General features: G+C 47.6%; 1 protein-coding gene across 1 annotated transcript; it reads right to left on the bottom strand.

Moving 5' to 3' along the window:
- Window positions 1–368: 368 nt before the first annotated feature.
- LOC123405738 lies at window positions 369–3,365 on the bottom strand. The gene is made up of 2 exons (XM_045099314.1): window positions 2,434–3,365; window positions 369–715 (listed from the first exon to the last, which is right to left on the bottom strand). The coding sequence occupies exon 1, from the start codon at window positions 3,363–3,365 to the stop codon at window positions 2,439–2,441; it is 927 nt and encodes a 308-aa protein (XP_044955249.1). The 3' UTR covers window positions 369–715; window positions 2,434–2,438.
- Between the last annotated feature and the right edge of the window lie 23,070 nt (window positions 3,366–26,435).

Here is a 26,435-nt window from a genome sequence, read left to right as displayed (position 1 = left end):
TTCCCCTTCAATCCCTTCCTATCCATGTGTTTCAAAACCCTCCTCGGAGGACTAGTGGAAGCAAAGCCCCGGGGATTTGAGAGGATTGGGTGGAACAAAGGGATTCACCCAATCCCCTGGAATCCCTCCCTCTCAAAACCTCCTCAATCCCGCTTAACCAAATGAGGCCTTAGTGAAATCTCTAAAAAGACTTATAGTATTTAGGAACGGAGGGAGTATATTTGTAACTTCTATATTTGTTCTCTGGTTCTTGCTGGTCAGGGGCTCATAGAGTGCCTGACTTCTGAACACCAATGGCATATGGGAAATAATCAAAATTTTAATGACAGATGGTGGAACTGGGAATTCAGTAGCACAAATTAAGCAAATTTTCAACACACTACCAAGCAATGAATATCAAATATGATGGATTCTTACAGTTGAAAATGCAGGCCAAACATCACGGATACAGATGTTACAAACAGTTTACAAATCGGTTGAGCATCTGAACCATTTCCATGGTCTAAATCTAAAGGAAAAGCAAAAAAACTAACACCTCTATGAACCTAAAGCAAAGTGACAGTCACTAGGCGCAGCAATCAGAGACATGCAGATTGTGCAGCTACAGCATGTCGGCGCTGATAAGGTCTTGTAACTCCGCAACTGGATACAGATCTACTCAAACAGCCTCTATAAGAATGGTAGAGCCGGCTCAGCACACCTCATCAGCTTGTACCTGCAAGAGTGTTGGTTAAAACCAAGCTCTGTTAGAACACATGAGTGGGGATACAAACAAGGGAAGAAGATATGTCACACAAAGTATGCTCAGATTCTTTCTAAGAGTTGCGTGGCAGACATGGACAACCTCGACAATGTCGTAAGCTCTAGTGACTAGTTGTAATATTTCCGCAATGTCTACGAAAGCTAATGAAAATCTTCAGTAGACAACAAGGGTTACGAAAACCAATGGTTACTGTTTTATGAAAAGCAGGAATACTGCACTAAAAGGAGTTCAAAATAAGGACCTGCATATGCCAACCAGCATAAGCACTTCTCTACAAGACGAGAGTTGCCACTACGCTCACACCACTCGCTAAAGACTTAAGAAGAGATGGGTAAATTCAAATGGTGCTGACTGCTCAGCAGGTGAGACAATGGAAGAAAGCTCACTGTGGATGTTACTATGAACTTTACTACTGTAAACCTGCAGCCGGTCATAAAACAGATGGAACTCCTATAAGTATGACTCCGCAGTGTAGATATTCAGGAGAAATTTCAAGTGTGGTAGGGACAAGATAGCCTGTGTCCTCTAGATGATTCAGGTGCTCTCAGGAATATGAAACCAACATTACCAGCTGCAGTGTACTCCCTCCGTTCCTAAATATAAGACCTTTTAGAGATTTCACTATGGACTACATACCAAGCAAAATGAATGAATGTACACTCTAGAATAGGTCTATATACATCCGTATGTAGTCCATATTGAAATCTCTAGAGGGTCTTATATTTAGAAACGGAGAGAGTAGATTGTACTGCATCATTGCATAGAAGAAGCACAATTATAACAAAACTGTTTCTGCCTTGGCTGTATCAGTAACTATGCATGGCTTCTTACTTACTAGTAACGTGTTCAATAGATGGCTGAAGTACGATGCATTTGTACTCCCTCCGTTCCTAAATATAAGTCTTTTTAGAGATTCCAAAAGGGGACTACATACAAAACAAAATGAGTGAATCTATACTCTAAAGTGTGTCTATATACATCCGTATGTAGTCCCTTAGTGAAACCTCTAGAAAGACTTGTACTCCCTCTGTAAACTAATATAAGAGCATTTAGACTCTTATATTAGTTTACAGAGGGAGAGTATTTAGGAACGGAGGGAGTATTTGAGAATCGGGTGTGCATGGATATATCGAATTAAGGGTTACAGTACAGGAAAACTAAGAACTGAGGAGTTGCTGGCAATTTAGAACCGACATCATCAAGTCTAATGTACAAGATAAATAATTAAATCTAAGATCCAAGTTATGCAATTATCTGGGCTTAGTCGTGCAAACAAACCGAAACCAAGCTATTTTGGCACGATCGAGTTCAGATCTTTCGCAGTTTTTCCAACAAGATGTTACTTGGTTCGCACTGAAGTCTGAAGGGGAGCATAACTGCAGAATTTAACAGCACCTTCTAGCTGACGGGATAACAGTTGCTGCACTACCATTTATGACAAAATATTCTCATAGCGACATTTACATAACAGAACGCACATCAACTGAGTTGATGTGCTAATTTGGAAAACTCGATTTCCAAGCAATTTTACAACGCGAATCTACTGTAATTGACCCTAACAGGCACTGAATAACAGAATGCACAGCAGCTGTAAGATGATTACCCAGCAAGAAGTTGTTAAACTGGTGAAGCAAATAGCATACTAGCAGACCAGATGCAACATGTCATACCCGAGCTAGGGGCCGAGGCCCTTAATGGCCTCAAGGAGCAGGCCGTAGACCTCCTTGGCCAGATCATGCCGCTTAATCTGCGAGTGCACTTCTGCATCCAGCTGCCGCCTCCACTTGGCTTCGATCCATCTCGCGTCTTCTGTTGCTAGCTTTGACAGCCCCTTCTCCAGGGACACGCCGGACAGCGCGGGACCATCCGTCTTCCAGTACGCATCGAGCACCTCGGTGGCCACCGGGAGCATGGCTGCCGCGTCTGGGACGGTGCCGCGCCCGCGCTCCTCCTCGTCCTCCTCGTCCTCCTCGTCCTCCGGCGCGTCGGGAGCCAGGTCGAAGTTGGCGCCCCAGACCTTCTTGCAGAGGTCGCGCAGGCGCTGCTCGTGCCGGCTGACGACCGCGGACGGCACGGCGTGGTCGAACTTGCTCTTGAGCCGCTTCAGCTTGTAGTACACCTTGGGCTGGTCGATGTGCGGGGAGATGGAGCCCCTGATGGCGTCGAAGAGCGCGCCCATGTCCGGGAGGCCCGGGACGCGGCCGTGGCGGCCGCGGAAGGCGGCGGCCGCGTTGAGGAGCGCGACCTCGTCGGCGTCGCTCCAGACCACGCCGTAGGATCTGGCGCCCGAGGAGGACGCGGCGGGCGCGCTCGCGGCGAGCGCGGCCAGCGCGGCGGCCTCCTGGAACGCGCGGACGGGCCTGCGCATGGCGGGCGAGGGCGAGGAGTCCTGGGGTGGCGCGCGGGCCCTGCGCTCGGCGGGCGCGGTCACCGCGTCGGAGCCCGGGGGCGCGCGGGGCCTGCGCGTGCGCTCGCTCCTGCGGGCGGGGGAGCCGCGGGGGCTAGGGTAGGGCTCCGGGCGGCCGTCGTCCGGCCGGGGCCTGGGGCGAGACGAGCGCTTCCTCGACCCCGGTGGCGACGGGGTCGCCGCGTCGGCCTCCATGGCGCTCCTGGCCGGCCGTTGCCTTGGATGGCGTGGGCGGGTGCGAGGCGTGGGCGCGTGCGAGTGCGGGGCGTGCGCGTCGTGGGCTCGTGAGGTTATCGAGTTGGGCGCTGTGGAGGCCGGGCTGGGGTGACCAGAGGGCAGACAGGCAGCAGAACTTGAGGGTGTGTTTGTTATCAAAAACAAAAAACAAAAAAAACTTGAGGGTGTGTTATAATGTTTGGTCTGCATTGCATGAAATTTAAAACACCTACGAACCAGGCCCAACTGCAACATCCGAATCGACAGTTTTTCGAAAGCCATACTCAGCCGAAGCAGGGAAGGGGAACGTGGCGCTGAGCTCGTGCGATCACGAAGGTGACACCAGCTCACGCGTGTCTTTGAAAAATCGGTGGGAAGATTTCGGCTCAACTCCCTCCGATTCGGCAGCTATTTAGCCCCCTTCTCCTCACCACCCAAACTCATGTCATCCTTCTCCTCCCTTTTGAGCTTTCCCGTCGTTGCGCATCGACGTCGACGAGCAGGTGAACGACGCACCTTTACCATTCGGCGGCCCACGGTGGCGACGACTTCTGTCCTCAACTTCTCCAACCGTTTCCCTGTCCCATCGAGCTGCACCATGACATCTGTGAGTTCAATCACCCATTTTCATGTGTTCGTTGCAGCTAGATCTAAGAGCATGTAGTGGTAGGGTTTGATATGCAAGCATGTGATAGGGTTGATTCGTGCGTCGATCGGTGAGCAGATGGTAGATTCTGATGTTGTGGTAGCTATTGGTGGTGGAATTCTAGCATGCTAGAGTAGTATGATAGTGATGAGCGTAATGGATGCATAGCTAGTTGTGATGTATGCTCCTCCTTTCGATAGGTCGCCCGGTACTGTGTGTGCTATGCTTACTCTCAGTGTGTGCTATGATTGTAGAACATGATCATGCAGACGGAAGAGCTTAGTCAGACCCTTGTCATGTCTGATAGCCAGTTCGGTGTGTCCTATGTCGAGGACCCCCACACCCTCCTTGACGAGCACATGCTTGCTGATTCAGAGGTGTCCGAGGTTTCAGCCGGTGGTTCTCGTTTTGTGTTAGTTCTGCTCGTCGAGCCAGTTGTTGTTGCTGTTGCCGCTACACTGATGGCAACCACAAAGAAAAATAATGATGGTAGGGGAACAACATGAAGTGTCAGCCGTTCATGTCCACGTTCGTGCTGAACAAGATGTATGAGATCATCTCTAGTGGGGATATGACTGACAAGGGCTTCAAGGAGGTGCACTTGAACACCGTTGCAAAGCGTATTTTCGACTTCTCTGGCTAGGAGGTGACTGCCACCCAGGTGTACAACCACCTCATGAAGCGGAGAGCTCGATGGATCCAAGTGTCCAAGCTAAGATACCTTAGCAGTGCCTCGTGGTATCATAACACTTCCTCTGTCATTTTGGAGGCACATCATCACACTAGCCATGTCGCGGTTAGCTCACACGCCCTTGTTTTTCGCACTAGCAACCATTGCTTGCTCATAACTAACAATGTTTGTGTTTATTTCTTAGGACCACACCAAAGACGCTGAGTTCCTTAACACACCCATCCAGAACTACAATCAGATGCAACAAATCTTCTAATTCGGGCTGGCAAGCGTCAAGCATGCTATCATGGTTTTGTCACGGCAGATGTCCTAGCGATAGGACTAAGTCTAGGAGCCATCGCAACTAGGTGGTTACTTGGATGGGGTTGATCGAGAACGAGAGACAAGGGTTTACCCAGTTTCAGCCCCTCCGATGGAGGTAAAAGCCGAAGTCCTGCTTTTGTGTTATTGATGATGATCTCGATTACAAGGATGCAGAATCTCTAACCTAGGTCTCGAGGATTTCTAACTTGTCCTTCCTACCTTAGGGGCTCCCCTTTGTATATAGGTAGAGGCCCTGAGTTATAACAGAGTCCGCGTCGTACTACAGCCCGTAACCCAGTTAATTCCTACTCATCTTGTCTATCAAGTATGGTAAACGTGTGACGCTTTCCTTTTATGAGATGGCCTGCCAAGTACAGGCCCATGAGCCAGCCTTCTTGCATAATCCTCCTTCATGGACCTGGGCTTCTGGACCTCTAAGGCTTGCGGTTGATCAAGCCTTGAGCTGCTACCTTGACAACCGGGTTAACTTCCTGGCGGGTTATCATGTGGGGTATATCCCCAACATTAGCCCCCGGTTTAGCTTGGGTTTACACATGTTAAACTCCATCTTAAATATGATTGGAAAACCTAAAACTTGAAACTTAACTTTGGGCTTTGTTCTCAAGCTCGTATTTCTCTTCTCTTTGTTGTTGATGCTTCTTCAGGATCAGTAGTGTGCCGGCTCATTTCCCTCGTCTAATACTTAGCTTCTTTTTCAACCACTTCCATAATGATGTCATCCTGCTGACCACTGATGTGGACATGTCATTATAGATAATATTTTTTAAGAGTCGCCAAATCTAGTCAGGCACATAAATCGAGGCAACTTTGCAACCGCTAAGCACTATAACATCCTATATTTTCGCCATGCCATTTTAGGCCCTCCTCCCTTATAAATAGACCTCTCAGTCCCCTTTCTTATTTTTCTGCCATCTTCTTCCTCTCGCCCTCCGTCTAGCGCATCCATCGCTCGAGCTCGCTGGAGTCCAAACTGCAAGAAGTGGCTTGGTCGCGCTGTCGTCATCACCGCAGCTTGTCCACTTCGCCCGCGGTCTTCTCCGGTAGCACAACACCTTGAAACGCTCTCCTCCTTGGATCTGGTAAGTAGCATTCCCTCCATTAGGTTTTTAAGGCGTTCTTTGGAGTTCATCCGGTTCACCGGATTTCATGCTTAGCAGTAGTTGTAGAACCAATAGATTCACGTCCTTTTAGCAAATGTAATTATGGCCTGATCTCCACTCTATTGTTGTGACATAATAAATCCAAAGTACTTCACCCATGATATCTTGCAAATAGCTTGCCTTCGATACCTCCGTTGTTCTTAGGATATTTTATATTTCTTTCCTCGTATTTATTAGATCTGTTCATCCTCTTGTCTTGGTAGAAAGTAGTTTGTACATACGAGAAAATCTTGCTAAGTCCTTTTTAGTCTCGATATCCCCGTTCAGCCGTTTACTAACATATGCTGGCTTGTTTTACCAAAATAATCCATCGAAATTAGTTTTGGCTTATTCGTTGGCTTACCATGCTGCTCCTGCTTCATTTGTTTGTTTTGGCGAGTTATACTCTTGCACATAGCTCAACCATATGCCGACTTATTATTCTCGCTTTTCCCTTTGTAGTTGATAAGTAATGGCTCCCAAAACTAGCAAAGTCTATGGTTGGGGTTAGATCTCAAGAATCTATGCTTACTTTAGAGAACCTCGTCGCCCAAGGTTTCTTGCCGACTCAAGCTGTAATTGGTTGGCGAGCACTCGAGGAAGAGTGTTCCGTCCACCCGGGTCAAAGTTCTTCATAGACTTGCTCCTTTTTTTTGATTTGGGACCACATGATATTGGCCCAAACTCAATGACCAACATCTATCAAGTCCAACTGCTCTGTGAGGTCTATCTTCAAATCGAGCCAACCGTCACCCTCTTGAGGGAATTCTTTTAGATCAACCATCACACTGAAATGAAAACGGCCCCAGTGTAGAACTTGGTGGGATATCTATTCAGAAAAGGAAGAATAGCCCTTTCCCTGAGTCAAAATTGGCGAGTCATCCCAAGGGCTGGAATGAGACTTGGTTTTATTGCAAAAATACCGCCCTTGAAGACCAAAATCCTTTGTAGGGTTATAGATTGAACCGGGTTGATGCATCCATTGAATTCTCGAGTTGGCCTGCTGATGAGGAAATGAAACAATCGACACCGTACTTTTGATACTAAAGTCCTTGACTGCTCACGACCTCACCGGAATCGACTTGATCTAGTTCTGGATAAGTTGGAGAATTCAGTCGCTTAGTTTAAGGGGCGATTGCATGGTCAATTATACCGACAAGACTACAGTTGTTCAACGCTTCAGTGAGGATAACTTATCTCAAAAGTGACATCAATAAAGCCACCAATAAGTTTTTTGGTGACTCAAAGGAAAAGTGTAGCATAACCGAGTTGGCTTCATTTTGCTTGACCAACCAGGTTCCTCCTGTAAGTATCTTTGAACTTGTTCATTTTGTTTTCTTTCTTATGATCTTCTCATTTATCATGCTCATATTCCGGCTTGTATGATATCTGTAGGCCGACTCTGATTGGTGGAAAGCCATAACACGGACTATTGTTCCCCTTCAGTCTGAGCAGGCTGATGACCCGACTGGAGGAGTTGCCAATGATAAAGAATCTAAGGTAGAGCCTGACTTGCTTGGCCGCCTCTTTATTGAACTTTCTAACGCTTCTTCTTCCAGGGTAACTCTGAAGCTAGTGAAGCCGGCAATGTTGAGGTAATTTCGATCTCCTGTGACTCACCAGAACAGTATATCCCAAAGAGGATGAGACAAGTTGTTAGGAAAGTTAAGTTTTCAAACCTAGATGCTTACTTAGATCCGAACTTTACGTTTAAGAAAAATCAACATGTTGGGCAATCGAAATGCAAGACCCAGAGCAGCTCTAGGGAATTATCTGTCAGCTTATCTCATGAGCCGCCACCCGCAAGAAACGTCTCAAGGTGCCCCATACTCCCACTCTTTCTCACCTGGGAGACGGTCTTTTAAGCAACCACTCAGCCCTTCTGACTCAAATTATCAGGAATCACTGCCCTCTTCTGGCGACTCAACAGCGACACAACTGCCTGTTTTCATCATTAACCGTGAGTAAGTGTTTTATCAAGTCAGTTTTATTTCTTTAGTTACCACTTGTCATTTATTTAACTCAATATTTTCTTCCATGATTGCATAACCAAGGTTGTTGCGATTCAAAAGATTGGCGAATCATCTTCTGCTGTCAAGGACTCCAGTGTTCAAGATCCACCAATAGATGATCCAATGATCCAGGCTGCACCTACTAGTCAATGTGGTCCAAATCTGGGGTCTGAGCCAGTTCAGGAGGAGGAGACAGCTCATGCTGAAGAGCCGATCATTATGGACGCATCAGTTCTTGAACAGACTGTGGTCAATGACCCAACTTCAAATGTTGGTCTGCTAAGTCCTCCTCTCCCTTGAAGTCCTTTGCTCAAAGTGGGTAGCACCACCCCATCAGCCGCCATGGAGGATACAGAGATAGCCATTGTAGGAGAAACTTTCAAGGCTCCAGAAACATTACCTCTTTTAGCCAAGGTTCTAAGCAAAGACGAGCCGGGAACTTTGGAAAAAGGGAAGGCCAAATTGGAGCTCCGAGACATTGACAACCTTGATGTTGATGGCTTGCACCAACAATTCCTGACCCAACTGTGTGAAAGTCGGGATGCTGAGATAAGTTAAGTCAACACTTTGAAGCGAAAATATGAGGTAAAAAAATATACTTTTCCTCTTATTGTATATACTCTTGTAGCCCCCAAGGGCTAGCTCATTGTGATAAGTAATGATCTAGGTCTTCTTATAATTGTGAAGACAAACCATAGCCATCGAAGGGCCGACTCATCTCTTTGAGATGACCGGGTCTTTCTATATATGTTTTTAGGACCAATCGTAGCCCCCAAGGACCAGGTATTTATGATAATAATGAACCAATGCTTTTCTTGAAGTTCTGCAAGATAAAAAATGCCGACTATAGCCCCCAAGGGCCGGTTTATCTCTTTGGGATAGCCGGGTCTTTTTTGCACTAAGCACTTGTCATTTCCAAACTGCAAACCAGGATCAGTAGCCCGCAGGGGCCGTCTTATCTCTTCGGGATGGCCAGGTCTTGCTATAGTTTAGAAAGAAGTGACTTGCATTAGCCCCCAAGTGCCATGTAGAGTGCGTGCAACTACATCAGACTTAGATAAATTTTTGTGTTTTGTAGCCCCCAAGTGTTGGGTCGTTTGCTTGCGACGCCTTGGGGCTTTGTATACTTGTTCTTTTAACTTGAATATTGCAGGTCTTGTTGAATGAGGTCGAATCTGTTGCGGCCGGCTTGCAAAATAAGCATAAGTAGGAGAGTAAGCTTAAGACTGGTACCAAACTTTTGGCGGCTCATCTCCAAGATTCTTTCAGCCAATCAAACGATCTCTTGGAGAAAACTAAGGCCAGATTTGATGAAGAAAATACAATCTTATAAAAACATGCTGAGGGAACTGAAACACAACTTGGTGCAACGAAGGAGGAATTGCTCGGTCTTCAACGTTACATTACCAATATGACTTAGGCCATTTTTGGTGAGTAATTATATCATAATTATCTTCTGGGTCTACACTGTTAGCCATCTCTTTTTGATGATACTTCATCTTCGCATGCAGGAAAAGTGGCAATCTTGTGATGGAGCCAATAATGAAAGTGAAGGCTATTTACACATACTTGGAACAAATGTTCACAGGATGTGTTTACATTGTGAAATGTATGACCAATGGTGTCAAGACGCCTAATCAGCTCAAGAGCCTGCTTACAGATTTATCGACTCTTCCTCAGCGGATCTAGGAGCTGAAGAAATTGATGGATTGTGCTAGAGTGATTGCTGCTCTTGCATGTGCCAAGGCGTATCTGCTAGAGTTAGATTCGTGTGTCATGGAAGGCGGGTTTGTAGAATACAATCTGCACGGCTCAGAATTCTCAAACTAGGATTTTTCGAGATGTGTGAAAGAGACCCGTATTTTGGCCACCCAACTTAATCATGAGTTGGATCTCACAATGTATCAACTAGGCTACAACAAGGATGTCAAGCGAGTCAAACTACCGGAACATAAACAAGTTGAAATTGTTACTCCTTGATGTAAGAAAGACTTAGCTCCTGATCTTGACCCCTCCATTGTCACCCGTGCGACTCAATTTTTCCTCCTTTACCAACTATCTAGTGGACGCCAAAAGACTCCTAGACTGATTAGGATAAGTCGGAAGAAGGTGACCCGGAGGACCAACAGATGCAGGTCGACCCAAAGACTTTGCGAGCCAGTGTGCAGGAGTTGCTTATTTATCCTTAGTTAAAAAAATCATGATCTTTTGGCTCTAAAATGAGCATGTAATAGGGCTAGCAAACTTGATTTGTCTCTAGTGCCATCTCTTGATGTCAAAACCGACAGATCTTGGTAGGGGGTCCCGAACTGTGGACCTAGGATCGATGGATTGCAGGAGAGAAGGGGAGATAATTTTTACCCAGGTTCGGGCCCTCTTGAGGAGGTAAAAATCTACATCCTGCTTGATTATATTGATGTGGGTGATGATTACATAGTTGATCTACCTCGAGATCGTATGAGCTAAACCCTAGATGAGTCAACCTGCCTATACGCATGAGAACCTCTGGTTTATATAGACACCAGGGTTCCTAGGGTTACATATTACCGACCTCAGTCAGGGACAGAGGGGCCGATCTGATCTTCTTAACTTGGAGTGCACGCTAATCTTCGGAGCATTCCATCTCGATCATAAAGTCGTTAGACAATGCGGTCTTCGATGATGCGACCCATACGGTCGGCCCATAAGGGATAAGCCGACTGCCCGAGGACCCCTTAATTCGGGACTCCCTTAGTAGCCCCTGAACCGGCCTCCAACACAAATGTGTACGGTCTTTGGCAGCCGCACACTTAGAATAATCGACTTGCACGGTGAGTTCTCTTTGTTCAACTGGCTTCGGTTTGGTCGCTCTAGTGACATCACGTTCTTAAAATAGGCATCATTAAATTTAAAGGCTTAAAAACCTAGAGGTGAACAGTCCCTCATCTGGCAACCCTTCTGATGAAAAGTCGCGGTAACCAATTATGGAAAAACTCAAACCGTGGCTCGAGGCCACTTTCCCTTGGGCACGTCCTATCAACCAGGAGATCGTGTTCCGCATTTAAGGGGATTCAAATAATGACCCGGGCTAGCCCACGTGCGTTCAACGGTGCGGTCATTTCGATAAGTGGAGGAGCCAGTGACACAGTAAGTGGGAACCCGATCCAAAGCCCACCACAAGCACTCCAAACTTGACTCCTCGTTCTTTCAAGCTCGAGCGCTCAGATCCATTTCATCTCCCCTCTTTTGTGTCGCCCCTATTCCAAGCGCAACAATGGCTGGCTCGGGCTCTCAGGGAAAGTGGGAGATCTCCAGCGTCTCCGACAAGGACATCCAGGAACTGAAGAGCTCTAGCTACCTCTCGACCAACATCGCCCACCGTGCACCAGAGTAGGGCCAGGTGGTGCCTACACCAAGGCCTGGTGAGTGGGTAGTGTTCGTCCTTCACTTCATCCGGGGACTGGGCTTCCCGCTCCACCCCTTTGTCTGGGGCCTGATGTTCTACTACGGGTTAGATTTTCACGATCTTCCCCCGAATTCAGTCATGCGCATCTCCACCTTCATTACTGTTTGTGATGCCTTCCTGCGGGTTCATTTGCACTTCAGCCTTTGGCTTAAAACCTTCAACGTCAAGCCGAATTCGGTCAGCAGTCAACATGCCGACTGCGGTGGGGCCGTGATAAGCAAGCTTTGCCGCATGGAGTGGCCGGAGGGCACCTTGATTGACACCATCAAGGGCTGGCAGAAGGAATGGTTCTACATCACCGAGCCACGAGAAGCAAACTGGGCAGCGCTCGCCGCATTCAAATCTGGACCCCCCGTGAGGCTAACCTCGTGGGTTAAAAAAGGCCTAGACTGGGGATCGACTCTGGATGTGAAGCTGCTGCAAAAGCGCATCAGGCAGATGGTGGCGGCAAACATCAAGCGAACCAACGTGGTTCAGGTCATGCTCCATCGCCACATCCTTCCCTGCCAGCGTGGGGATACCCCAATGTGGTCTTACAAGCCCGGCGACCCCTGGGTGGTGTAGGAGTTCTACTGCACCACCCATAAGAACATGTGGCAGATGTTGCTCAAGCCTCAGCAGGGTTGGCCAACCGAGGAGGAAGACGCTGGCTTGGATGCCAACCCCCCCCCCTTTGGAGGTATGTCCGAGCTCATATACTTACTTAAAGATCCAACTTTTATTGAGGGTCTTACCATTTATCCTACCGTACCTGCAAGGTTGGCTCGCCAAAGCCGAAAACATAAACGGCCAGCTCCCTTGCCCGAGGAACCCTGGTCGGCATTGCTGACCGCAATGTTGCTAGTGGTGCCGTACACAGCGCGAGAAAAGAAGAAGAAGGAGACTTGTGGAGGTCTCCGTTCGAGGGATCCTCCGTATACCAAGTCTGGGGACATCCATGTCTCCTCCACCCATGAAGGGGAGGATGCGGAATATGAGGAGGAGAAAGATTCTTCCCAAACAAGGAAGAGGGCGGCACTAGAGGAGACCGAGGAGGGGTTGCCTCCTCGGGCTCCGAAGAGATCTTGCAAGAGTAAGGTCACCCTGCTCGACGATGGCCTAGATTCTGATGAGGAGTTTGGAGCCTTAGAGCCTTAGAGACGATGGACCGGATTTTGATGAACCTCTAGGGTCAAGCCCCCGACTCAAAGGTATGGAATGCGATCCTTTATTTATGAGAAATGAGATGTTCTTGTCACAACACTGTCCAAGACCTCCCGACAGACTAGGTCTCAAAGGGGGGGGGGGTTCACCGCCATGCGAGCTGGCGGAGAGCGGGAATGCGTCCCGCACTACCCTTCCCCAGGTCTCGGATGAGGCGGCCGAGGTGGTATACCACCAAGCCTCGCCGGCCAAAGACGAGGTGGTGATGGCCGAGGCGGGTACATCGGACGCTGAGGACCGAGAGGTCCTGGCCGAAGTTGATACACCGGTCACCAAAGACCGGGAAGTCCTAGCCGACGTCCACGCCTGTGTCGCTGGGACCCAGGAGGTTGGTTCCTTCCCCACAAGCGTCGAAGGGGACCGAATTCCATCCGAGCTTCCTTCGGAGATAGCTCCAGGGAGCTCTAGTCTTCCGAGTCTTTGGTGCTGCCTATGGTGCCACTCATGACAGAGCAGGTTGTGGCTGGGTAGCCGGCAATGATGAAGAATGCCTTGGCCGGCTCATCCATCACCCATGAACATGACACCCTTATGGGTGCGGTTGTGCACAACATTCAGTCCGTTGACAATAGACTGAACGAAGCCTTCGATGGCTTGCTAGGGGGCTTTAAGGTAGGGCATGTAATGTTTGAACTTTATTTATAAGGCTTTATATGCCTTTATGGGTATAACAACCCCCGAGCCATGGGTAAGTTTGATAAGCTTACCTGTGGCTCAAAATAAATCCTAGGCGTAAAGAGAAATAATCGGGAGACTCTTAAATTATAACGGCTCCCTGGAATAATTCGACCAAGCGTCTCCCATAATGATAACCCGGAGTCCTTTTAATGATAATTTTATCTCACAGACCTCATCCTTGGCTGCTGATGCCAACGCTCTTGAGATTGCCGAGCTAAACCGGAAACTCAGAGTTTCCGACGAAGAGCTAGGTCGTTTAAATAGTCAGCTTGACGAAAGGCAGGGTAAGTTTTAATGTGTGATGTAAAAATTCTTATTGTCCTTAATAGAGAAGGACCGTCCTGGCTTTAGTGTATGACCGCGTGATTTCGATTTGGTCAGCAGCCCAGGACCAAGAATTTGAAAAGCTCAAGGCCGAATTAGAGAAGGCCAAGCAGGAGGTTGCTGCTCACAAGGTGGCGGCCGAACAAGCCGCTGCCAAGCTGAACGCCGTCAAGCTCGATTTGGAGCAAGCATGAGGCTAGGGTGGTCGAGATTCAACATGACCTACAAGAGGCGAGCTCTAAGTGTGAGGCCTTGGAGCAGAAATCCCAGGAACAAGTGACCGAGCTCTCCAAGCTGTCCGCCAAGCTCAAATCAGAGCGGGTGGACCAGAGGTTCTTTCAAGAAGAGGTGCGCCAAGCCAAGCTGATAGAAAATGGTAATCCATACTTATTGCAATGTGCCTTTGGTGGAAACATGTTTGCCTTTCTTACGCGGATATGGTGTTCCTCAGGCGCCTTCACGGACCTCCCGTGGAGTGTGGCAGAAGTGGCCAAGCACTATGCGGCCCATGACGGGGATGTCGAACGGAGGCTTTTCTGGGCTCAATTTCAAACTCTTGAGTCTAACCCCAGTCTGAGCTATCAGATGAAACAACTCATGGAGCTGCATAGGATGGCGGAGCCGACCATGCAGGATCTATGTGTCCGGCTCTGGCCTACCGAGCCTCTACCGAGAAGCTACTTCGGCTTGGTGCAGAAGTTGGTCAATTCTGTGCCCCGGATCAAGGTCGTGAAGCGCACCGTCTGCATAGAAGGAGCTCGGATGGCCTTTGCGAGGACCATGATGCACTGGCCGGGGGTAAAGCCCCTTATGATGGCAACTGCCCCTCCGCCTACCAGAAAGGAGCATAGACGTCCCGAGCTATATTTTTCCTCTGCAACAGAGGGTGCTCGGGTTATAGAAGCTCAATGCTCAAAAGATGTAATCTTTGAGTGAATGTATTGTCATGTTCCTCCGAACAATTTATTTTTATACTGCTAGACTTGAGTGAGATGCACTTTGTATTATTTTGACTCCTGACTTTGGTCATTCAATCTGAAAGTTACCAGTCGTCGGCTTCAACCCCCATGTAGAGACTACTTGGGGGTGTTTCAACGTCCGCACTATTACCCTTAGTCGATGTATCGGTGCACGGAGGTGGTAATGTGTGAAGGAAACGAGGCAATTGGACTATGCGGCTTTATCGCTTTCACTTGACCTTAGGAGTTCTAACTCGGGGGTTGATCGTAAGCCCCCGGCTTCTTGTGGTAATCGGATAAACCGAATTTAGAAATAGCTACCACGGAACAACCTCCATCAATTTTTGTATTTAAGCTGGGGTTGCAAACCAGTTCTCACCTATTATGATGGTCAGTTTTCGGCTTTCTCCACTGAGGTATTTTTAGCGAGAATAGCTGGTAATATAATCGCAATGGTTCTCCCTTTACCCCTTTAGCCGAACTAGCGGAACGTAAGGGGGTAAGCACACGAGCGGGGCAACCCAACTATAGACCCAAGATATAATTTGAAACTGATGCGTATAAAGCAAAATCCGAGAAACCTAACACTTAAAAAGTAGTGACGGGGTAGTGCTCGGGGCGGTATTATCATCCAAGCACCCGGTCTATTGGACGATCGCACTTAGCATGTGTAAAATAAATTTGACCTGCCAATGTTGATGAGTATGGAACATGTGCATACAAACATACAGTAAAAGAGTCTGTAAATAATGTGTGCCAGGATTTTTTATAACTCGTGGCACCAAGGCAGCTCTTATAGGTAACTCTTGTTTCTTGAGCTACACATTTTTAAAGCAATATTTTCCCTATGGCCTTCCATGGGTGGCTTGACATCCACCCTATTTTCGGCTGCACTATTTCTATTATTCTTTTTAGAGGTGGGGGTTAATGTCCTTTAGAGGAAGTTGCTGTCAGCGGGCGGACCTTGAATAGAGGGTCTTGAGAAGTTGCTGATGACGTGGATGAGCTTGACGCTTGGAGAATTCTTCATGATGTCCCACTTTTTCCCGTAAAGATGTTTGGACCATAGCTCCTGTTGTAAATATGCCATAGAGGCAATAATAAATTGGTTATTATTATATTTCCTTGTTCATAATAATCGTTTATTATCCATGGTAGAATTGTATTGATTGGAAACTCAAATACATATGTGGACACATAGACAACACACTGTCCCTAGTGAGCCTCTAAAGGACTAGCTCGTTGATCAAAGATGGTCAAGGTTTCCTGGCCATAGACATGAGATGTCCTTTGATAATGGGATCACATCATTAGGAGAATGATGTGATGGACAAGACACAAACTATGAACGTAGCATATGATCGCGTCAGTTTATTGCTATTGCTTTCTGCATGTCAATGTATCTGCTCCTATGACCATGAGATCATGCAACTCACGGACACCGGAGGAATACCTTGTGTGTACCAAACGTCACAACGTAACTGGGTGACTATGAAGGTCCTCTATGGGTATCTCCTAAGGTGTCTGTTGGGTTGGCATGAATCGAGACTGGGATTTGTCACTCCATATGACGGAGAGGTATCCCAGCGCCCACTCAGTAATACAACATCATAATAAGCCTTGCAAGCAATGTGAATAAGGAGTTAGTCACGAGATCTTGTATTACGGAACGAGTAAAGAGACTTTCCAGTAATGAGATTGAACTAGGTATAGAGATACCGATGATCGAATCTCGGGCAAGTAACATAACGATTGACAAAGGGAACATCATAGGAGATTAACTAAATCCTTGACATAGAGGTTCAACCTATAAAGATCTTTGTAGAATATGTACGAGCCAATATGGGCATCCAGGTCCCGCTATTGGTTATTGACCGGAGAGTGTCTCAGGTCATGTCTACATAGTTCTCGAGCCCACAGGGTCTGCACACTTAAGGTTCGGTGACATTTCAGTATTATTGAGTTATGTATGTTGGTGACCGAAAGTTGTTCGCAGTCCCGGATGAGATCCGGGACATCACGAGGAGCTCCATAATGGTCCGGAGTTAAAGATTGGTATATAAGGAAGTTGTATTTGGCTTCTGGAAAGTTTTCGAGCATTATCGGTAAAGTACCGGGAGTGACGAATGGGTTCCGAGGTTTTACCTGGAGGGGCCACCCACCCGGGAGAGAACCTAATAGGCCTAAAAGTTGTGCACCAACCCTTAGTGGGCTCGTCGGCCAGCCCAAGAGGACCTATTTCGGCCAAGTAGCAAAAGAAAAAAGAAAAGGGAAAAGGGGAAGGAGGAGACCAAGTGGAATCCTACTTGGATTAGGATTGGAGGTGGACTCTTCCACCTCCACCACTTCGGCCGAACCCTTTGAGTTTTGAGGTTGCCTCCTCCCCTCTCTTCCTCCTATATATACTAGAGGATTTGAGGGCCGCCCCAACCTGAATAAGCCACGTGTTGCCCTATCTCTAGGTCATTTTCTCCTCTATATTAGTTCAGCAGAGCTTCGTGAAGCCCTGCTGAATTAGTTCACCACTACCACGATGCCGTCATGCTGGAGAACTCATCTACCCGTCCGCTCCTCTTGCTCGATCAAGAAGGTGGTGATCGTCATCGAGCTGTACGTGTGCTGAACACGGAGGTGCCTTCTGTTCGGCACTAGATCGGGATGGGTCGTGATGGGATCACGGGATGGATCGCGATGAGATCGCGGGATGGGCTGCGATTTGGATCGCGAAGATGTTTCACTACATCAACCGCATTATATATGCTTCTGCTTAGCGATCTACAAGGATATGTGGATCCAATCTCTCCTCTTGTAGATGGTCATCACCATGGATAGATCTTATGTGCACGTAGGAAAATTTTTGTTTCCCATGCGACGTTCCCCAACAGCTCGGTCGAGCCGATCACATGATCCTTAGTGGTTGGCTCCCACGCCTGCCCATGGTGTTTTGAGAATGAAATTGTATATACGCGGGCCATACCTTGAAGGTGTTTGGGCCGTGTCGTGGGAGGCGTATCCCTATTTACTCTGAGCCGAAGAAGTCTCTCGCGTGTCTGATTAAACTCGGGCTCACTTGCCTGCTTTGCCGCGACTTGGTTACTGGCGTGTGGCTTGATGCTTCGCTGTCGTGTCGGCATTCAGCTGCCAGGGCGGCTGTGTGTTCCTTGGTCTGAAGAGAGCGCTTTGTATTTTCGTTGATGGTAATAACTCCCTTGGGTCCATGCATTTTGAGCTTCATGTAGGCATAGTGAGGCACAACGTTGAAATAGGCGAAAGCTATGCGGCCGAGTAGTGGATGGTATCCGCCGCGAAAGGGGACAATGTCGAAGATCAAGTCTTCGTTGCAGAAGATGTCGGGTGAGACGGACACAACCTCTAGTGTTACTGTACCGGAGCAGCGGGCTTCGACGCCTGGAATCACTCCTTTAAAGGTAGTGCTACTTGGTTTGATTCTTGATGGGTCTATGCCCATCTTTTTCACCGTATCTCAATAAATCAGGTTAAGGCTACTTCCTCCGTGCATAAGGACTCTAGTGAGGTGGTGCCCATCTATAGTGGGATCTAGGATGAGGGTGGCCGACCCTCCATGATGGATACTGGTCGGATGATCCGTGTGGTTGAGGTGATGGGGCAAGCCGACCATGGATTATATTTCGGATCTATGGGCTCTACGACGTATACCTCCCGAAGGGCTCGCTTCCTCTCCTTTTTTGGCATGTAAGTGACATAAATCATGTTCACGGTTTTGACCTCATGAGGGAACTATTTTTGGCCCCCGGTGTTTGGGTCGTGGGGCTCCTCGTTGTCTTTACTTCGTGGGCCCGTGCGCTGTTCCTCGGCAACTAGCTTGCTGGCCTGTTTGAACACCCAATAGTTGTGGTTGGTGTGGGAGGCGGGCTTGTCTTGGGTGTCGTTGATCTGGTAGGGATGTTCCATAATTTTGTCCAATGGGGTCCGTCTGTCCCTGTTCCCTTTAAAGGGTTTCTTCCCTTGTCCAAGTTTTGAGCTGTGGAATCCAGCATTTACTACTATGTCGTCGGTGTCACCATTACGGTGGCGAAGTTTACTCTTGTTCTTTCTTGTCTTACCATTTCTGTCCCAAACTTCAGAGGTTCCGGGGTCATCCGTGCTGTTGCCTCACCAAGCTAGCCAATTGCCTTCGCCCGCGCAAAAGCGGGTCATAAGGGAAGTGAGGGTGGACATTGTTCTCGGCCTATCCTGGCAGAGCTGGCGAGCCAGCCATTCATCCCGGTTGTTGTGCCTAAAATAGGCTATTGCCTCGGCATCCGAAGAGTCCACGATTTGGTTCTTCTTGGTTAGCAACCGATTCCAGAATTCTTTGGCCAATTCTCTCACCTTTTGAACGACGTTGCTCCGGTCGGATGAATCCGACGATTGAACATAGTTTCCCTGGAAGATAGATAGTAAAGCCTCTTCGAGCTCTTGCTAGCTCCCGATGGAGTCTTCGGGTAAGCTGTTTAGCGAGTGCCATGTCGGTCCTTTCAGCTTTAGGGGTAAGTATTTTATGGCGTGGAGATCGTCTCCCCTAGCCATATGGATGTGGAGAAGGAAATCTTCTATCCATATTGCAAGGTCTGTCGTCCCATCGTGTTGTTCTATGTTCATGGGTTTAAACCCTTCCGGGAATTGCAGCTGCATGACCTCATCCGTGAAGCACAGTGGGTGAGTGGTGCCTCTGATCTGGGCTATATTGTGCGGGGGATCAGCTCTGGGTTGAGCCCGGTATGGTTCCCGACCTCTATTGTTTTAGGCGACCCGGGGTGGTTCTCCGTCCCATCGAGTGGGGTAGTACCTCCTGGATCCGTAGATGGATTTGTTGCAGCCTATTCTGATGTCCAAGTCACATCATAGGTCATGTCTGTCCCTAGGGTGCACATGTTCTTTGAATTTTCTGCAAGGAGGCTCGAGTATATACTCGGCCTCTCCGGCCGCTTTGTCGCGCCCTTGGGGCGGGAGATTAGCCTGGTCGTAGTCCGTGCGCCCGGGGGACGCGGGCTTTGGGGCCTTGTTGTCGAACTGAGGCAGCAAGCGCCGATGCAGGTAGCTTTTCTTTTGATCCGGCCACTTGGTGACGTATCCTTCTTCGGCGGCCAGAAGTTTGGTCCACCTTCTGTTAATGTTGTCTTGTTCGGCGTGGAGTTGTCGTTGCTTCGCTTTTAGGCTTTGAACGGTACCTATAAGTTGTTGCCGGAACTGTTCCTAACCTTTAAGGTCCTCGGGAATTACGAGGTCTTTGGCCCCTAATCCATTATCATCGTCGACGGGGGGTAGGTACTCGTCGTCGTCCGAATTATTGAGGTCGTCCGGATCTTTCAGCTTTCGGGTTTGTCCAGGTCCTCTAGTTGTTGCTCGGGAGCTTTGGGGTTGCCATGGTCCTCTAGGGTTCTGTTTCCCCCTCTAGCTTGTGTGGAGGCCCTTCCCTTATTTTCCTTGGCACGCTTATGCGGCCTTCGGCGCTTTGAGGGCTCCTCGCCGGACTTATCACAATTTAGTTTGGGTGTAACATCGCCCATGTTACCGGGCGTGTCTACCATGTAGACATCGTAGGTGGACGTTGCGGTCCACTGCCCTCTATTTACGGGGGTGGGGTCGTCAGCCTCGTCATCCATGTCCTCGAGCTCCTCGGAGGCGTAGTCCAACGCGTCGGTTAAGTCTTCGACGGTGGCCACCAAGTGGGTGATGGGTGGGCTGTAATAGTCCTCATAATCCTCCTGTGAGCCGATCTGTGCATAGGTCAGGCTTCGGCTATCTTTGAGGTCTGAAGCGATTGGATGTGGTCAGCGTCTCGTTTAACATCGAGAGGCTGTCCTGATCGCATGCAGGAAAAGTGGCAATCTTGTGATGGAGCCAATAATGAAAGTGAAGGCTATTTACACATACTTGGAACAAATGTTCACAGGATGTGTTTACATTGTGAAATGTATGACCAATGGTGTCAAGACGTCTAATCAGCTCAAGAGTGTGCTTACAGATTTATCGACTCTTCCTTAGCGGATCTAGGAGCTGAAGAAATTGATGGATTGTGCTAGAGTGATTGCTTCTCTTGCATGTGCCAAGGCGTATCTGCTAGAGTTAGATTCGTCTGTCATGGAAGGCGGGTTTTTAGAATACAATATGCACGGCTCACAATTCTCAGACTAGGATTTTTCGAGATGTGTGAAAGAGACCCGTATTTTGGCCACCCAACTTTCTCATGAGTTGGATCTGATAATGTATCAACCAAGCTACAACAAGGATGGCTAGCGAGTCAAACTACCCGGAACATAAACAAGTTGAACTTGTTACTCCTTGATGTAAGAAAGAATTAGTTCCTGATCTTGACCCCTCCATTATCACTCGTGCGACTCAACTTTTCATGCTTTATCAACTATCTAGTGGACGCCAAAAGACTCCTAGACTGATTAGGATAAGCCAGAAGAAGGTGACCCGGAGGACCAATAGATGCAGGTCGACCCAAAGAATTCGCGAGCCAATGTGCAGGAGTTGCTTATTTATCCTTATTTAAAAAATTTCATGATCTTTTAGCTCTAAAATGAGCATGTAATAGGGCTAGCAAACTTGATTCGTCTCTGGTGCCATCTCTTGATGTCAAAACCGACAGATCTTGGTAGGGGGTCCCGAACTGTGGACCTTGGATCGATGGATTGCAGGAGGGAAGGGGAGATAATTTTTACCCAGGTTTGGGCCCTCTTGAGGAGGTAAAAACCTACGTCCTGCTTCATTATATTGATGTGGGTGATTATTACATAGTTGATCTACCTCGAGATCGTATGAGCTAAACCCTAGATGAGTCAACCTACCTATACGCATGAGAACCTCTGGTTTATATAGACACCAGGGTTCCTAGGGTTACATATTACCGACCTCAGCCAGGGACAGAGGGGCCGATCTGGTCTTCTTAACTTTGAGTGCATGCTGATCTTCGGAGCATTCCATCTCGATCATAAAGTCGTCAGATAATCCGGTCTTCAATAATGCAGCCCATACGATCGACCGATAAGGGATAAGCCGATCGCCTAAGGACCCCTTAATCCGGGACTCCGTCACCATCATTAGGGCTGGAAGTCGAGCTCAGTCGAGCCAATCCGGCTCGAATCGCTAGAGCTCATTTCATTAGCGAGCTAGCTCGACTCGAGTCGTTACTATAACGAGCTTAAATCCAAGATTGGATCGACTCGTATAGCTCGTGAGCTAGCTAGGTTAGCTTGTTAAGCTCGTTATAGATATGAAAATAAAACCTTATGAATGTGATAGAAAATTATTAATTGGGAATGTAAAATGTTCATATTAAGCATGCACGATGTTCATAAACAATTGTAAGTAGTTTAACTTACAATTGTTAGTACCATCAACGTGTTAGCAAGTAAGTAACATGTACATGCCCACAATAATTAGTAAGTGCGTAACGTGTACCTGACCTCAATAATTAGCAAGTTAGTAACATATACATGACCTGAGGGCTGGGTTTACACGTCATTGCTACCCTCGCGAACTCACGATTCAGAAACATAGGAGACATGAGGGGAATCTAAGGATTGGTATCTTGCTATTTCGCGAGGGATGTAAGGAGACTAATCATGGCGTGTGTCTCCTTGGCGGCTCGGCCTAGTTTTTTGTGGATGGGCACAATGTTGTGCCCATGTGACTGGCCTGGGATGCGTGGTGGTGCTAGATGGCCTATGTTTATACTGAGCCTATCGAGTTAATGATGAAGAGAGTGATAATATTGCTTCCTTAAAAATTAAGGGGGAAATGATTTTTAAAGCTCTTCATAAGAATAAAATTGTTCATTCCTACATCATGGAAATCATGTCTATTGCTATTGAGGACAAGAAATAATTGAGGAGTTGGAAGCTCATCTCGATGAGCATGAGGCCACCATTGAGGAAATTGAAGGTCATGAGTGTGATTACGCTAATGAGATCGCGGAGCTATCGCAATCTCTTGAAAATGAACAAACTGTTGGGGAACGTAGTAATAATTCAAAATTTTCCTACGTGTCACCAAGATCAATCTAGGAGAAACCAGCAACAAGAGAGGGAGAGCATCTTCATACCGTTGAAGATCGCTAAGCGGAAGCGTTACTATGAACGCGGTTGATGGAGTCGTACTCGCGGCGACCCGATCCAAGCACTGTGGTGGCGGTGGAGCTTGTGGTTCTCCGGCAGGGCTTCGCCAAGCACCGCGGAGGAGGAGAAGTGGAGAGGTAGGGCTGCGCCAAGGGGAGAGGTTCAAGGTGTGCGCAGCCCTCCCAAAACCCCCACTATTTATGGGAAGGAGGGAGAGGGGGACGACCACTCTAGGGAACCCTAGGAGGGGCGGCGGCAGCCCTAGGAGGTGGGGGCGGCGGCAGCCCTAGGGGTGGCTTGCCTCCCAAGTTGGAGGGAGGCAGCCCCACGCCCTAGGGGTTTTCCCTAGGCGCCTTGGGCCTCCTATGGTGGGCTGGTTCCCTCTCACTTTCGGCCCATGTGGCCCTCTGGGACAGGTGGACCGTCCCGGTGGACCCTCGGTACCCTTTCGGTGGTCCCGGTACAATACCGATAAACCCCGAAACCTTTTTGGTGACCGAAACTGGACTTCCCATATATAAATTTTCACCTCCGGAATATTCTGGAACTCCTCGTGACATCCGGGATCTCATCCGGGACTCCGAACAACCTTGAGTAACCACATATACAATTCCCATTACAACTCTAGCATCACTGAACCTTAAGTGTGAAGAACCTACGGGTTCGGGAACCATGCAGACATGATCGAGACACCTCACCGGCCAATAACCAACAGCGGGATTTGGATACCCATGTTGGCTCCCACATGTTCCACGATGATCTCATCGGATGAACCACAATGTCAGGGATTCACTCAATCTCGTATGCAATTCCCTTTGTCTATCGGTATGATACTTGCCCGAGATTCGATCGTCGGTATCCATATACCTTGTTCAATCTCGTTACTGGCAAGTCTCTTTACTCGTTCTGTAACACATGATCATGTGGCTAACTCCTTAGTCACATTGAGCTCATTATGATGATGTATTACCGAGTGGGCCTAGAGATACCTCTTCGTCACACAGAGTGACAAATCCTTGTCTTGATTCGTACCAACCCAATAGACACTTTCGGAGATACCTGTAGTGCACCTTTATAATCACCCAGTTACGTTGTCACGTTTGATACACCCAAAGCATTCCTACGGTATTCGGGAGTTGCACAATCTCATGGTCTAAGGAAATGATACTTGACATTAGAAAAGCTCTAGCAGACGAACTACACGATCTTGTGCTATGCTTAGGATTGGGTCTCGTCCATCACATCATTCTCCTAATGATCTGATCCCGTTATCAACGACATCGAGTGTCCATGGCCAGGAAACCATGACCATCTATTGATCAACAAGCTAGTCAACTAGAGGCTCACTAGGGACATGTTGTGGTCTATGTATTCACACATGTATTATGGTTTCCAGTTAATACAATTATAGCATGAATAATAGACAATTATCATGAACAAGGAAATATAATAATAACGATTTTATTATTGCCTCTAGGGCATATTTCCAACAGTCTCCCACTTGCACTAGAGTCAATAATCTAGTTACATTGTGATGAATCGAACACCCATAGAGTTCTGGTGTTGATCATGTTTTGCTCGTGGAAGAGGTTTAGACAACGGATCTGCGACATTCAGATCTGTATGTACTTTACAAATATCTACATCTCCATCCTGAATGTATCCACGAATGGAGTTGAAGTGACGCTTGATGTGCTTGGTCTTCTTGTGAAACCTGAGCTCCATGGCAATGGCAGTAGCTCCAGTGTTGTCACATAAGAGAGTCAACGGCCCCGACGCACTGGGAATCACTCCTAGGTCGGTGATGAACTCCTTCATCTAGACTCCTTCATGCGCTGCTTCCGAAGTAGATATGTACTCCGTTTCACATGTAGATGCCGCCACGACGCTTTGCTTCCAACTGCACCAGCTGACTGCCCCACCATTCGAAAGATACACGTATCCGATTTGTGACTTGGAGTCATCCGGATCTATGTCGAAGCTAGCATTGACGTAACCCGTTACGACGAGCTCTTTGCCACCTCCATAAACGAGAAACGTGTCTTTAGACCTTTTCAGGTACTTAAGGATATTCTTGACCGCTGTCTAGTGATCCACTCCGGGATCATTTTGGTACCTCCCTACCAAACTTATGTCAAGGTTCACATCAGGTCTGGTACACAGCATGGCATACATAATAGAGCCTATGGCTGAAGCATAGGGGACGGTATTCATCTTTTCTCTATCTTCTGCCGTGGTCGGGCATTGAGACGTGCTGAATCTCACACCTTGCAATACAAGCAAGAACCCCTTCTTGGACTTATCCATATTGAATTTCTTCAATATCTTGTCAAGGTATGTGCTTTGTGAAAGACCAATGAGGTGTCTCCATCGATCTCTATAGATCTTGATGCCTAATAGGTAAGAAACTTCTCCAAGGTCCTTCATTGAAAAACACTTATTTAAATAGGCCTTTATGCTTTCCAAAAGTTCTATATCATTCCCCATCAACAATATGGCATCCACATATAATATGAGAAATGCTACAGAGTACCACTCACTTTCTTGTAAATACAGGCTTCTCCATAAGTCTGTACAAACCCAAACGCTTTGATCACCTCATCAAAGCGAATGTTCCAACTCCGAGATGCTTGCACCAGCCCATAGATCGAGCGCTAGAGCTTGCATACTTTGTCGGCATTTTTAGGATCGACAAAACCTTCCGGATGCATCATATACAATTCTTCCTTAAGAAAGTCATTAAGGAATGCCATTTTGACGTCCATTTGCCACATCTCATAATCATAAAATGCGGCAACTGCTAACGTGATTCAGACGGACTTCAGCATCGCTACGGTGAGAAAGTCTCATCGTAGTCAACTCCTTGAACTTGTCGATAACCCTTAGCGACAAGTCGAGCCTTATAGATGGTCACATTACCATCCGTGTGAGCCTTCTTCTTAAGGATCCATTTATTTTCTATGGCTCGCCGATCATCGGGCAAGTCCATACTTTGTTGTCATACATGGATCTTATCTCGGATTTCATGTCTTCAAGCCATTTGTTGGAATCCGGGCCCGCCATCGCTTCTTCATAGCTTGAAGGTTCACCGTTGTCTAACAACATGACTTCGAGGACGGGGTTGGCATACCACTCTGGTGCGGAACGTGTCCTCGTGGACCTACGAGATTCAGTAGTAACTTGATCTGAAGTTTCATGATCATCATTATTAACTTCCTCTCTAGCCGGTGCAGGCGCCCAAGAAACATTTCCTATGCTACGCTACTCTCCGTTTCGAGGGGGGGTACAATTACCTCATCAAGTTCTACTTTACTCCCACTCACTTATTTTAAGAGAAACTCTTTCAGAAAGGATCCATTCTTGGAAACAAAGATCTTGCCTTCGGATCTGAGATAGAAGGTATACCCAATAGTTTCCTTAGGGTATCCTATGAAGATGCACTTTTCCGATTTGGGTTCAAGCTTTTCAGGTTGAAGTTTCTTGGCATAAGCACATCCCAAAACTTTCAGAAACGATAGCTTAGGTTTCTTCCCAAACCATA

Source organism: Hordeum vulgare, chromosome 6H, assembly GCF_904849725.1.
Source record: "Hordeum vulgare subsp. vulgare chromosome 6H, MorexV3_pseudomolecules_assembly, whole genome shotgun sequence".
NCBI classification, from domain to species: domain Eukaryota; kingdom Viridiplantae; phylum Streptophyta; class Magnoliopsida; order Poales; family Poaceae; genus Hordeum; species Hordeum vulgare.
The sequence above is the reverse complement of the archived record's forward strand: the minus strand, read 5'-3'. Positions and strand labels throughout refer to the sequence as shown.

What these genes read in the sequence shown, in the direction of transcription:
- LOC123405738 (XM_045099314.1), bottom strand. Translation starts at nt 3,365, where the DNA reads ATGGAGGCCGACGCGGCGACCCCGTCGCCACCGGGGTCGAGGAAGCGC.